The sequence below is a fragment of the Cucurbita pepo genome, chromosome LG05 (genome assembly GCF_002806865.2).
Source record: "Cucurbita pepo subsp. pepo cultivar mu-cu-16 chromosome LG05, ASM280686v2, whole genome shotgun sequence".
Classification (NCBI taxonomy): Eukaryota; Viridiplantae; Streptophyta; class Magnoliopsida; order Cucurbitales; family Cucurbitaceae; genus Cucurbita; species Cucurbita pepo.
Window position 1 is genome coordinate 10,512,955 of NC_036642.1, and position 13,233 is coordinate 10,526,187.

General features: G+C 34.2%; 2 protein-coding genes across 3 annotated transcripts; one reads left to right on the forward strand and one right to left on the reverse strand.

Moving 5' to 3' along the window:
• Positions 1–529: 529 nt before the first annotated feature.
• Positions 530–5,032, forward strand: LOC111795550. 2 transcript variants are annotated; one of them, XM_023678042.1, is made up of 9 exons: positions 530–1,073; positions 1,318–1,459; positions 1,542–1,832; positions 1,913–2,060; positions 2,881–3,813; positions 3,906–4,144; positions 4,225–4,298; positions 4,426–4,549; positions 4,632–5,032. In XM_023678042.1, the coding sequence occupies exons 1-9, from the start codon at positions 1,018–1,020 to the stop codon at positions 4,662–4,664; spliced, it is 2,040 nt and encodes a 679-aa protein (XP_023533810.1). In that variant the 5' UTR covers positions 530–1,017; the 3' UTR covers positions 4,665–5,032. The 2 variants fall into 2 exon arrangements, with proteins under 2 accessions (XP_023533810.1, XP_023533811.1); XM_023678043.1 differs by having other exon boundaries at positions 1,328–1,459.
• A 70-nt stretch (positions 5,033–5,102) lies between these two features.
• Positions 5,103–7,788, reverse strand: LOC111795555 (small ubiquitin-related modifier 1-like). The gene is made up of 3 exons (XM_023678057.1): positions 7,617–7,788; positions 5,475–5,624; positions 5,103–5,398 (listed from the first exon to the last, which is right to left on the reverse strand). Exons 1-3 carry the CDS (start codon positions 7,701–7,703, stop codon positions 5,309–5,311), a joined length of 327 nt encoding a protein of 108 aa, XP_023533825.1. The 5' UTR covers positions 7,704–7,788; the 3' UTR covers positions 5,103–5,308.
• Between the last annotated feature and the right edge of the window lie 5,445 nt (positions 7,789–13,233).

Here is a 13,233-nt window from a genome sequence, read left to right on the forward strand (position 1 = left end):
AGCCTAGTATTGTAATTTCCTTAATCTTTTTATGGTAGTTGGATTTTTTCTTTTTATTTTTTTTATATTATTCACTCCATTAAATAAATACTAGTTGTACTCTAAAAAAAAATAGTTTAATTATGGAAGAAACTAAGAATAATATTCAATATTCAACTCAAAAAAGGAAAAAAAATTAAATAATTTAATAATTAGTGAAACTTAATTATAAACGAGAGTGAACTGTAATTAATAAAGCTACAAGAGTGAATAGTAATTAATAAAAAAATTTAAAATATTGTCGAAAATAATAAATATTTCGATAAAGAATAACCGGACCGAGATTCTCAAATTAATTATAAATATTATTGATTCTTCGATTTTATGAAAATTTGTATTTTCATATCATCTTGGACATCTCGAGCTCTGATTCTCATGTATTTTAAAAAAATAAAAAATTAAAAAATTAAAATGTTTGAAATTTGATTAGGAAAATTAAGATAAAATTAAAATATATATAAAAAAAGAGAGGAAGAACTAAATATAGAGTTTGAGATGGCGTGTTGCTAGACTTGTCCGCACCCGATCGAGGCGGTGAAGTTCCATGGCCAGCGCCACCCGACCTTCCCTCTCTCCTTCGCCAATATCTCTGATTCTCTCTGTTTTATCCATGGCGGGAACTGCCAGATCCCAATGCTTCTCTCCTTTCAACTTCCTTTAGATAACCAACAGATATGCCTGGCTTCCACCTTTCGCCCTTTCTTCTCGCCTTCCAATCAAAGCAATTCTCTCGGTTTCTTTACTCTTTTTCTTCTTCCTCTTCTGTTTTCTGACCGCCTCGCATTTTGGGGATGAAATTTGGCGGTGGTTGTTTTTTTTTGTTATGGAGTCCCCTCTGTTTTCGTCTTTAATTTGTTGCGTTTCTGTTTGTATTATGATGCATAACCATGCGTTGGTTGCATGCGTTCGTCTTTATAAATTGTGTGCCGTTTGCGAGAGCTGTAATTGGTGGTGATTGGGGAATCAAGCGTGGTGTTCATGGGGAATACTGATGAGGCTCGTTGTGTGTTTCCTTTGACAAATTTGCAAATCGGGTACGGTTTTTGTTTCTTTGGCTTGATTTCTTTTGCAGAAACGGAATTCATTTGGTTTGTTTGTTTTGCTTTGAATGAATTCGCGTTCGTCATGTTTGATTTTCTGATTCTCTCTCTAATTAGTTCAATTGTATTGATTTCTAGACAAGTTTCTGTATCTATCCGATTAAAATGGTTGGTGAATAGTATATTTGTTCAATGTAACTGTTTTCCCCCTTTTTGGTTCACGCGTTCCTCAATTCAGCGACCTGCAGGCTTATCTCTCTGATCTTAGCCTCTTCTTGGCGGCTGAGAGTAAAAAGTTCTATGTCTTAGTGGACAATCGGCCATGGTTGAGAGAATTTGGTTCGCGCCCTGCTCGCTTGTGGCAGCTGATGGTTACGAAGGTCTATATCAACATCAATCCTGTTAAGCTTAGTTTATCGATTTGTTCTTATGGTCAGACCTAAAATACTCTTTCATTTTCAGTCGAGGCTGTCTCCTTTTGCAAACAGGAAAGCACGGAGGGATAGGAATAGTGAACGGGTGGCTTACCAGAGGCCCAAAAAGACTAAACCAAAGAAGTTTTTGCGATGGTTTCCATTGATTAATGCTGTAACATTGTCTCAGAAGAAGCTTCTGCTTCCTATGCCTCCTGTGAAAAATCTTGGAAAATCTTTTGTTCTAAACAATGAACTGCATAGGACATTGTATGGGTTTATTGTTTTTGAAGTTTCATGGAACAATGTTAGAGGTATAAACTACTTGAATGAGCTTCAGGTACCAACATTTCCTTCTCATGCTTTGGTATTGGCTGTCGTGTAGTTGTCCGTGTTCAATGATTTACATTTCACCTGCAGACGGATACCTCTCTGGCCATAGAGGCTAAATATATGCAACGATGGGAATTTGATTGCATATCTCAAGCTGCTGGGAGCATATCTTCTTGGTTCACGGGTTTAGCTTCAGATGGGCAGCTGTTGAAGACTTATTTGGAATCAGTCACAGGTAGTTGTTTGTGTTTCTGGTTACTTCTGACCCAGATCATACTAGGAATGAGAGTATGTTTGTTCTGTTGTTCATGTGGAGAGGCTTAGAACAGTGCTTTAGTGTGAGATCCCACATCGATTGGAGAGGAGAACAAAACATTGCTTATAAGGGTGTAGAAACCTCTTCCTACCAGACGCCTTTGAAAACTTTGAGGGGAAGCCCGAAGAGGATAATATTTGCTAGTGGTGGGTTTAGGCTGTTACAAATGGTATCATAGCCAGACACCGAGCGGTGTGCCACCGAGGACGCTAGAGCTCCAAGGGGGTGGATTGTGAAATCCCACGTTAGTTGGAGAGGGGAATGAAACAATTTTTATAAGGGTGTGAAATCCTCTTCCTAGTAGACGCTTTTTAAAACCGAACGCTGACCGACAATATGTAACGGACCAAAGCGGACAACATTTGTTAGCGATAGTATCGGGCGGTTACGTTTAGTCATTTGGTTGTTTTCAATATCAAGGATGATCTACTGATAACGTTCTGAGGGTCTAGTGTTATTTCTAGTTGGTGAGACTGATGTGTAGCACACTCCCTATACCTCTTCAACAAATTGTTTTTATTTGCATCTCTAGATTAATATAATGAATTATATATTGCCTGCAAATGATCGTAAAATAGTGTACCGTGGGTTTTATCCCGTTCTTATTTAGAAACTGCATTAGTATGCTAAGCACATCTTTGCCCGTAGCTACCGAGAAGCAGATGGCTGCTGCGGCTGGCATCTGTGATGGCCTAGAACGTTTCCACTTATACATTTCATTTTCAATGCCATTTTTCAGGAGAAATTTTCTATGATGCTGAAGAAGATGTCCCAGATGTTGAAGACAATTACGAGGACGAGATTATCTCCTACAAGAACTCATACATTAATAATGATTCGACCACAGCAGTAGACAGCACAAATTCGCTACAGACACCTCCTCCGACTGGACCTAATAAGAGAAGAAAAGTAACACAATTTATTGACCCAATGAATGAGGATGATACCCTTCGGGAAGAGATGGAAAACAGAAATAGTGATTTGCTAAGTGTCTCAGAGGCTTATGATTCCGATTGTCAAGATGTGGTTGAGGCTACACAATACAAAGACGTATTAATTTTGTTTCGGTTTGACGATCGAGACCTTCCATTTAAGTTGAAGGAAATAATAATGTCTGATCTACGGTTGCTCACGTTGTTAGAAGCTGGTCTTCCATCTTGGGTGATCTTCCTTCAATCTTACCCGGTGTTTTGTAACATCTATCGGCCTTGGATGTGCCCTTTTGCAAGAGCTCTATATGTTCTCGTATCAGTAATCACTGTTCTCATAGGATTCTATGATTTATACAAAAACGTCCCACTTTTGAAGGCAGCAGCGTCTCGTTTGTGTGGACCGTTTTTCGATTGGATAGAAACTTGGGAGATGGTATCGAGGATTAAGTACTTGGGAACAATGTTGTTCTTACACAACTTTGAGAAAGCTATTAAGTGGTTTCTTACTATTTCGCGTACCACAAGATCTTTCCTTTCAATTATGGCTCAACCATTGGCAAGTCCTGTCATGGAACTTCTAGGATTCCTTCTTCCTGTTTGTAGTACTTTCATCGAAGTTTTCGGGAACTTCTTTTCAGTGATCTGGGATGTGGTTGAATTTTGTTGCGGCCTAGTTGTTGACATAATCGAGTTCTTGCTCTGGCCATTGTGGTTCATTTCCTCGACCTTATGGAGCTGCGGTAAGTTTATATCGTGTAGGACACGTAGTCTTTTTCTTTTCAGTGAAGACGGTCTTTCATGAGATTTCTGATCCCTTTTCTTTTCTTTGCAGTAACAATGATTGTGCTTCCTGTGTTGTGGATCGTTTCAGAAGTACTGTATGCTCCGATCCGAGCAGTCCTCTCATTAGCTAGTTTGGTCGTGTACATATGCTCGGGCATTTATGAAATGTTCCGAGACGTACAACATTTTATCAGTAGTGTTTTTCAAGTTGCATCTGTTTCAGAGGTAACGGTTGTCGCGTCTGAGGTTTCCATGTGGCGTACGCTTTGGGATGATCTCTTCTCTCAGGTACTACACAGCAAACAATTACCACTCGTGTTATATATCGTGGCAACTTTGCAATTATTGTGTCGATTTCTTTGCTTCAGGTCTTTCGAGCTCTTAGAAGCATATTAAATGGATTTGTTGCGTTCTTCACTGCTTGCAACAGACATCGGCTCAGGTAGGCTTTTCTGTTCTATTGTTGATTAGTAGGATAATCTGATAAATTTTCCTTTTGGAACTTGGTTCTTTCATGGGATGTTCAATAAAACTTCACACTGACCATCACTTCTTCCGTGATGCAATAGCATCTATAATCATTTACAGGAATGTTTTGAAAGATTAACTGGTCCAATAAGAGGCTCAGAGCAGGAAGCGAGCAGCCGTAGACGTGTATCAATGTCCCAACGCCTGAATCGTATGTACGGCAAGGTTATTTTCTATCTCATTTGCTGAAAATAAGCAGTAATGAATGAATGTAGTTCTTTGTCCAATGATTTTACTGTGATCACAGTCCATGGAAAGGCGCAAAGTTCACATGGATTAGAAGTGCAGATTTGGTACGTTGGATTAGAAGTGCAGATTTGGTACGTTTCAGTCGAAAGACACCACACACGAGCAGCACATCTTAGCCGGAGGAGGCAGTCTAATTATACTGATACGGAGTAGTTCGAGTTGTACAGCTTTATACTCTGGTCCTTCCCATAACCTTCCCTCGGTTACCGATTGAGATAACGTGAAGATGTATATAACCGGGATGTAGATAACATGTAAAACTAGTGTTCGTATATAACATCATTGATTGATTGAAGGATATAGAAATTCCTACACTTTTCGGACACTATGTTCCTCTGGAATCATGATTGTCGTAATTGCGCTGGATCTACCTTGAATGAGAATAAAAACCATTTCAAAGTCTTGTTTTTTTTTTTTTTTTTTTATTGTCTAATTCTTGAAGTCTTCTAAATTATGAAACTACAAGAAAAGAAGAATAAAAAGAGCCTTTAACCATTAAACTAAGTACAAAGTTCAAGTAAAATACACACCCATGTACCTCCAAAGCTTTAAAAAGAACAATTGATCCGAGAAGATAATATAGACCTCAAAACAAAAGATTAAACTTAGATCTTCTCCCTTGTCAACGAAAGTGTTCACATTTTAAGTTACTACTTCGGGAAGTCTTCTGCGAATCTACAGAGCAGTAGAACATGTATTCCAAAGGGTAGACCCACCGGTCTGGTGCAACATTGCATCAATCTCATCTCCATCCTCCATCTCTAGCTGGGAAGTTACATGCTTTTGTTAAAAATATATGAATTTGGTATTGGATATCTGTTTAAATTAGAGAAAAGTATACCTCATCGGGAGTTTGCTCGGCACGAAGACGACGACCATCAAATAGGAAGGCAATGGAGTTCAGATCCACGGATTGTCGATCACAGTAAGCATTCATCAGTTTCTTCAGCTGAGTGCTCCTTTTAATCCTAAAGAAAACCTCATTTCCATCCTATAGCACATCAAAAAGCGATGACTAAGAGAGGTTATTATGCCTTTCATGCATACAAACTGGTTTCTTGAAGATAAATGAAAAAATGTACAAGAGTGGTACAGTAAACAAGCTAACAAAAGGAATCAATATTACAATCTTCCTAAATCAATATCTCCAACCATAAATTGATTTCAACTAATTGGTGTAAATAAGAACTAGAAAGAATAGGAAAAAGGAGCACGATCATTGCAGAAAGAAGTTGATAAAGTGGAGTGAGGGTGAAAAGAAACGACAATATATGTAGTGAAACAAAGAAGATAAAGGAAACTGGAACATGCGTCAGAGGGAAGACAGAAAGATCAGAGAGCATGAAAAGGACAACTCCCTGGAAATTTGATGGGAGACAAGAAAAAAGATTGTGTCAATCACTCCTGGACAGAAGAAATTGAGACAGAACGGAGCTAAGGATTCATAGGAACTTCAATCACCTTTCTCTCCCTGCCTTAATAAGAAGGAACACCAACTTCATCCTTTGTTTAGAAAATAATTATATTATTTCGAAAGTTGAAATATTACTTTTGACATTTAATAATGATTACAAAACTAGCATAAGTAGAAATTCTTTAGAATATTGGATGGAAAATCAACATGATAATTATTAGAAACGACATGCTAGCGAATCGGACACTTATATGGATTGATTAAATAGGAAAGAACTATACATCCAACACTCTTAATGATAATATTAAAACTTTTAAAAAATATATAGGTATCTTTTATAACAAATGGCAAAATCAAGGAATTTTTTTTATATAATTTAGCCTAATAAGAAACAACACAACATTCCAATTAAATCACCATCATTTGTATCAATAATCACAACAGAGACCACAAGGCAGCACGTTTCGGTAATAATAAAAAAATGCACAGATGTACAACTCCCTGCCATGTGTTTGAGATGGCTGAAGAATGTCTTACCTCTTCTGCTGCTTAGGCATGTGTCAGATTTCATCGTATTGTCTTTATGGTAAAACAGAACCTTTCACTGAAATAGTGAAAGACTTGTGATGAACCCTACTCTATTTTTCAAGGGTTTGATTCAATTGAATCTTTAAAATACACCAACGCCACTCCATTGGACGTGATATTAAAAAAAAAAAAAAAAAAAACATTTCTCAATGCATTCCAACAAAATGAACAAAAGAACACTACCCAGCTTCAGAGAAAACCCCAAATGCTTTAGTGTTCATGGAAAACAAACACCCCACAAGCATTATTTAGAAGGAAAAGAAACGGTAAATGCGCTGTTAGTACTCAGTAAGGCTACAGCCCAGCAGGTATACAATCCACAAGAAGCATATACATCCCAATGAACATTATACTAGAAAGACATCAAAGAACCATTAGCTTATCCGGTGTAGGACATGAGGACCAGTACTCAATCTTGTCCATCCACGGGAAACACACTCCCAGCTCCCAGAGTGAGTAAAAAAAAAAAAAAGGAACAGTCTGAATGCCAACAAATTGCAAATATTGCTCCAAAAACGGAAAGTAGAATTCCAGCTATCACTCAATTGGATTTGCTAGATTCTGAGAAGGAAAGTAAAGATAATAATAAATTTTAAAAAAACCAAAATTTAAACATCGCACCTGTCATCGCAACTGTAACATATAATTGCATATATAACAACTTTTTTTTTTTTTTTCCATTTTCCGGCTTCATTCTTGCGAACAACCGGCAAGCGATTCAATAATAGAGAACATAGAGCGAATTATAGTGATCAATAAAACCCTACAATCCTATAATTTACACTCCTACTTCATCGTCCACTACCTAGCCGACACAGCCGAAAGTGATATTAAAAGAGAACATAAGAGAACCTAACGTCAAGTAACCAAAAAACATGAAGAAAAAAAAAATGATCAAAATCAAAGCCTTAGAGCGTGAAAATTTCGCAAAAACCAACCATAAGAAGGCCATCGAACAGAGTAATCAAGAAAGAAACCAACCTGGCCTTTGACCTTCAGGTTGATATGCGCCGATTGATCGTTAGGCTTCTTGTCTTCCTCCTGCTGCGTGTTTGCAACACCCGACATTCTTCAATCTTGGCCGATTTTACCAGAAATTAGGGCTCAAATATTCCGATTTCCGCCTCGTGACAAGGAGTAACAAAAATAATTCATATATCGATGTAAATAAATATATATATATAATATCAGAGCAACTTAGTGATAGTGGGCCGGTGGGCCGCCCGGCTGAAACTATTGGGCTCTATATTCAACTATGGGCCCAACTAGTAACTAAGGGTGTGCCAGCCCAAATAGGAGATTAGCAATATAAATAACAAAATTTAAAATAAATAAAAATAAATAAACTAAATATGGTTTAAAATGACGAGTAAGTAATGTGACCATGTCATAGGGAATGCACAAGAATTTCACGACCATCAGGTGTTGAATCTGGATTCTGAATCATGATCTGAATTCAAGGCAAGAGTCACTACGAGACGATTAAACCATGTCACAAAGAAAGTACAGGAATGTCACGGTCATCGAGTGTTAAATCTAGATTCTAAATCTTGATCCAAATTCTAGGCAAGGGTCAGTTAAACCACGTCACAGGGGATGCACAGGAATGCCATGGGCATCGGGTACTGAACCCAGATTATGAATTATGGGCCAGAGTTATTACAAGACCGTTTTAATTTGATTTGATTTTTCACAACCTACTCGAGATAAGGCCCACATAGAAAAAAAAGACCGAACAGGGAGGACATTACTGATATGTCAATCAATTGAGCTATATGCAATGGATTTTTTCTCCCTTGTTTTAGGGCGTGATGGGTTCGTAGACGAATAATAGAGACACGGATGATCGAGACGGTAGGGCATTAAACTATTGGGAGGTGGTCCATATGTATTATTTAGGGGGAAAAGAGTTAATGAGAAAGCAAAGGGTGTGGTCCTTGTGATTCCCACTTAGGCTTTGCTTAGGCAACCAAACATAATCAATCTCAAACCCATTCCCCTTTGCTTCAGTTTTTGAATCCGCAACTTTCGCCTTCCCCACGTTGCTCTCCACTCTCCATTTCATCACCCCATGCTTCTAAATAAATAAATAAAAGTAAAACGTTCGGGCATGTAATGTACTTATGAGATATTAGATGATTAGACGTGACAAATATACGATATTAGAGCTTATTAGTCGGTCTATTTTGTTCAAATCGTTTATAAGATATTCTATCATTGTCAACATAAACATAATTCCACTGCTCTAAACTAAGAGCTCGGTTGGAAATGGTTTGTAAGGGTAAAAAGTAATTAGGGGAGAATTTACCAGCCTAAATTATTTGGTAAAACAAATCGTTTATTAGTCTGTCTATACCCACCACTAGCAAATATTGTCCTATTTAGGTATTTACCTTAATGGGTTTTCCCTCGCTCGGTGTTTTTTTCTAAAGGGTTTCTCCCGCTCCGTGTAAGCCCACCACTAGCAAACATTATCTTTCTGAACTCTGAACTTTCCCTTAAAACTTTATGTTTTAAAGCGAGTGGTTTTAACTTTTATAAAGGTTTATTTTTGTCCTTTTATAAAATTTTCAAATGCAAAAATCTATGCCACTCTCTTTCAATATTAATTTTAGGTTGGAAATATACTGGTTCTTGGAAATATACTAGTTGAAATATCATGAAAATGACTATATTTGTGAAATAATTAAAATCTATTTTGTTTTATTTATAAAATTAAAAACATATTTTCTTGACCTAACGAGTGACACAGACATTTCAGAAACTAAGAAGTTTCCAAGCAAAATCGTAGCTATGATTTTTCATTGACTACAGAAAAAAGTTGACCATAAAAACAAACAAATTAATTAATTGCAAATAAGGACACAAAAAACACATAATTTAACGAAGACCCACACCTAATGTTTAAAAAATATTTTACTGAATAACAATTTTAATTCGTTTTGTTTTTATCCTTATAAGAGTCAAATTTTACATATTAATTAAGTATACATTTTAAATATTTTACAATTTAAATATATATATATATATATATATATAGGTTATATTTTGGGTCGGTCAAAAATAAATAAATAAATATTTTTGGCGTGATTAGTAATTTTCTTTTTCTTTTTTTCTTTAAATTATGAAAACATTTAAAATATGTTTGTGAATTATATGATTTAATTTATTATTATTTTTTATAACGTTTTTAATTTCATTTAATTTAATGTACTGTTCTTGAACTGATTTGAAAATGAAAACCAAATTGAATAAATGCTGTCAAATAAAAATAATAAATAATTAAATAACAGGTGAAAGAATATCGGTCAAATGCTTATAAATAACTGTTTTATTCAAAGGGAAAGTCTAAATTTGGTTCTAATTTCCAATTTTGAATACATTACTATTAATAAATAAAAAAACGTGTTTATTTGTGAAAAATAAACACACGTGTCACCTCTAGATACATCTTAATTTCTAAGTCCAAATATATTTTTTTATTTATATCTTATTTTCTTTATATTTAACTTTTTTATTTTTTAATAAATTTAAAGTTATTAAATTTTGAAAAATATAGTTTTTATTGTATAATAATTATTATTTAATTAATAAAATGAAAAAAAAAAAAATACACTAATAAAAATAATATTTATGGAATGGGATTTAACAATTTTTAAATGGATGTCAATTTCAATATCATAAGACTATACATGAAAAAAGAATAATAATATTGAATACGGAACTGAAAAATATAATTAACTTTTGGAGAAAATAAAAATAAAAATAAAAATAAAAATAAAAAAAAAAGAAAAAAGAAAAGAAAATCACAGCCCCATCTTTTGCACGTTCCTTGTCTACCTCTTCCAACAATACAAACGGAATAAGAAAACCTTTCAATTTTTAAATCATTATGCCAATTTTATTTTTTATTTTTTATTTTTTTTTTGTGATACAGATTAATCCACTCGAAAAGAAAATTCTCGTTACAACGGAAAGTAGATACAGGGTACCTTACCCAATTTTTAAAAGTTGTTTGCTTCAAAACACGTTATCGACTCAAAAATTAAAATTTCAAATTCTTCCCTTCTAAATATTATAAAAAAATTTACAAATATATATATATATATAATAACGTTGAATTATAATTTTAGTTCATAAATTTTTATTTTAAAATAAATAAATATAGACAAAATGTTGAAAATTTTAGATTCAATTAAATATATAATAAATTTTATATTTAATATAGCTGTTATTTTTTAAAATGTCAAATATGTTGAATAATTTACGAAATTAAATTTAATATTTTTATTTTCCTACTATTGTTACTTGTACGTATCAAACGCTAATAAATGTCTTCAAACGAGTTAATGTTAGGATTTTTTTTTTTTTTTTAACTAAAATAATTATAGTATTTATTAATATCCTCAAAGATGTTTACGGTGACATTATAAAGTCGCTTATAATATGTTACGTATTCTATTTCAATACGAAATTAATTTTAAATTAAGGTCGAGAAATTATCAAATTTAGTTAATGAGAATGAGCAAGACAGATCCCTTAAGTAAAAACTAATCAATGTACCAAGCTTAATTAAATTCTTCCTATCTAACCATGTAAAATAGTCAACCAACGAAAAACGACTAGGTAGAGTATGCCGTAAATCGAAAGATGACGTTAAATTGTTCATTTTAGGTCGAGAAATTATTTGAGGAAATCGTAATAAAGTGGTGAAAGTTTTGACTGAAAGATCATTGGTTCGACTTGGTCGAGTTTGATTATTTTTTAGACTTGAATCATTTGTTCGAGTCGTAAAACTTTAGATTATCGGAAGGAACGGAAAAGAAAATTAGAAAAGCATACAGTGAATTTGCAGGCTTCTTTTGTGGCCAATGCTAATCCACTGCACATGGGAAGCTTTATGATCAAATACGTCCAATCGAACCCACAAAATAAAGAAATAAAGAGAATAATAATAAAAAGAAAAAGAAAAAGAAAAGAGGGCGAAACCATAAATGGCTGTTGGGTCCAACATTGCGGGGGACTTGCACTCTCGATCTCATTGTCTTAATCCATATCCGAGTAAAACGGAGGTATATGAATAAATCGAGACTATGGTTAAGAAAAAGCTTATAAGAATACGTAGTTACTACTTATACTATCAAGACACGCTTTCATTTTCTTTGAGATACCAATCGGTTGGAGAGGAAAACAAAACGAAGTGGAAACCTGTTTCTAGTAAACACGTTTTAAAATTGAGAGTCTGACAACGATACGTAAGGGGTCTGTAGCAGCCCAGATCAACCGCTAGCAGATATTATCCTCTTTCAGACTTCCCCTGAAGGCTTTAAAACGCGTCTGCTAGGGGAAGGTTTCCACACCCTTGTAAATGGTGTTTTGTTCTCCTTCCCAACCAACGTGGGACATCACAGGGTCAAAGCAGACAATATCTGCTAGCGGTGAGCTTGGGTTGTTACAAATAGTATAAGAGCCAGATAACAGGCGATGTGTCAATAAGGACGCTAGGCCCCAAGAAAGTAGATTGTGAAGTCTCACATCTATTGAAGAGGAGAACGAAACATGTCTTGTTAGGGTATAGAAATCTCTCCCTAACAGACACGTTTTAAAATCGTGAAGCTAGCAGCAATAGATAAGAGTTATATATATGAAGTCTCAAATCAAATCGGGACATGAAAGAAGAACTAAAAATTATAATTTAAATGAAGCAAGGTAAGGTAATTTTGTTGGATTTATTCATTTATGAAAGGAATATGTCAGAGTTTTATTTTTTATTTTAAAAAATAAATTCCATTTTCTAATCATTATAGATCTTGTTGCCTCCAATTTTGTTGTTTTTTTCTTTCATAAGGTGCGACAAGATCTGATTTATTTTATTTTAATGTATCCATTTCTAACTTTTTTTTATTTTATTTTGGTGTATGAATTCCTTAAATATCAATCTTATATTATATATATATATATATATATATATATATATATATATTTCATATTCTCTCTTTACCCCGACCATCATCAAACTAAAATGAACTATTCACACGCTTAGATCTAGCATCTAGCGAGACCCATGACGAACGAACAACACACTTCCAACATGAATAATCAAGTCAATCTAAATTTCGAGAGACCAAACCAATATTTTAAGCAGAATTAACAACAAATTAAATCGACATGGCCTACAAGTTCATACACTCGTTTCTAGCGATTTCAACCAAGATCCATGCAAGACCCAAGACCTACGATGATCGATGAACATCTACCGAAGATAGACTAAATCTGCAAGTTTCCTACAATTTTATGCAAGACCCGAACGATCTACGATTTCACAGTATCAAAAACTATAAAATCCAACTAAATACAAACATGGTAAAAAAATTTAATTTGAAAACTCATGAACACAAATATATAACCAAACTCAAATGATGCATTCAATTGTTTAATTGTTCATGTATATTTATGTGGCCCCTATATCATAATTCAATTTTATCTCCTTTTTTCTTGGCTTTTTTTTATCCATATACTTTATATATATATATATATATATATATATATATATATATATATATATATATATATATATATATATATATATATATATATA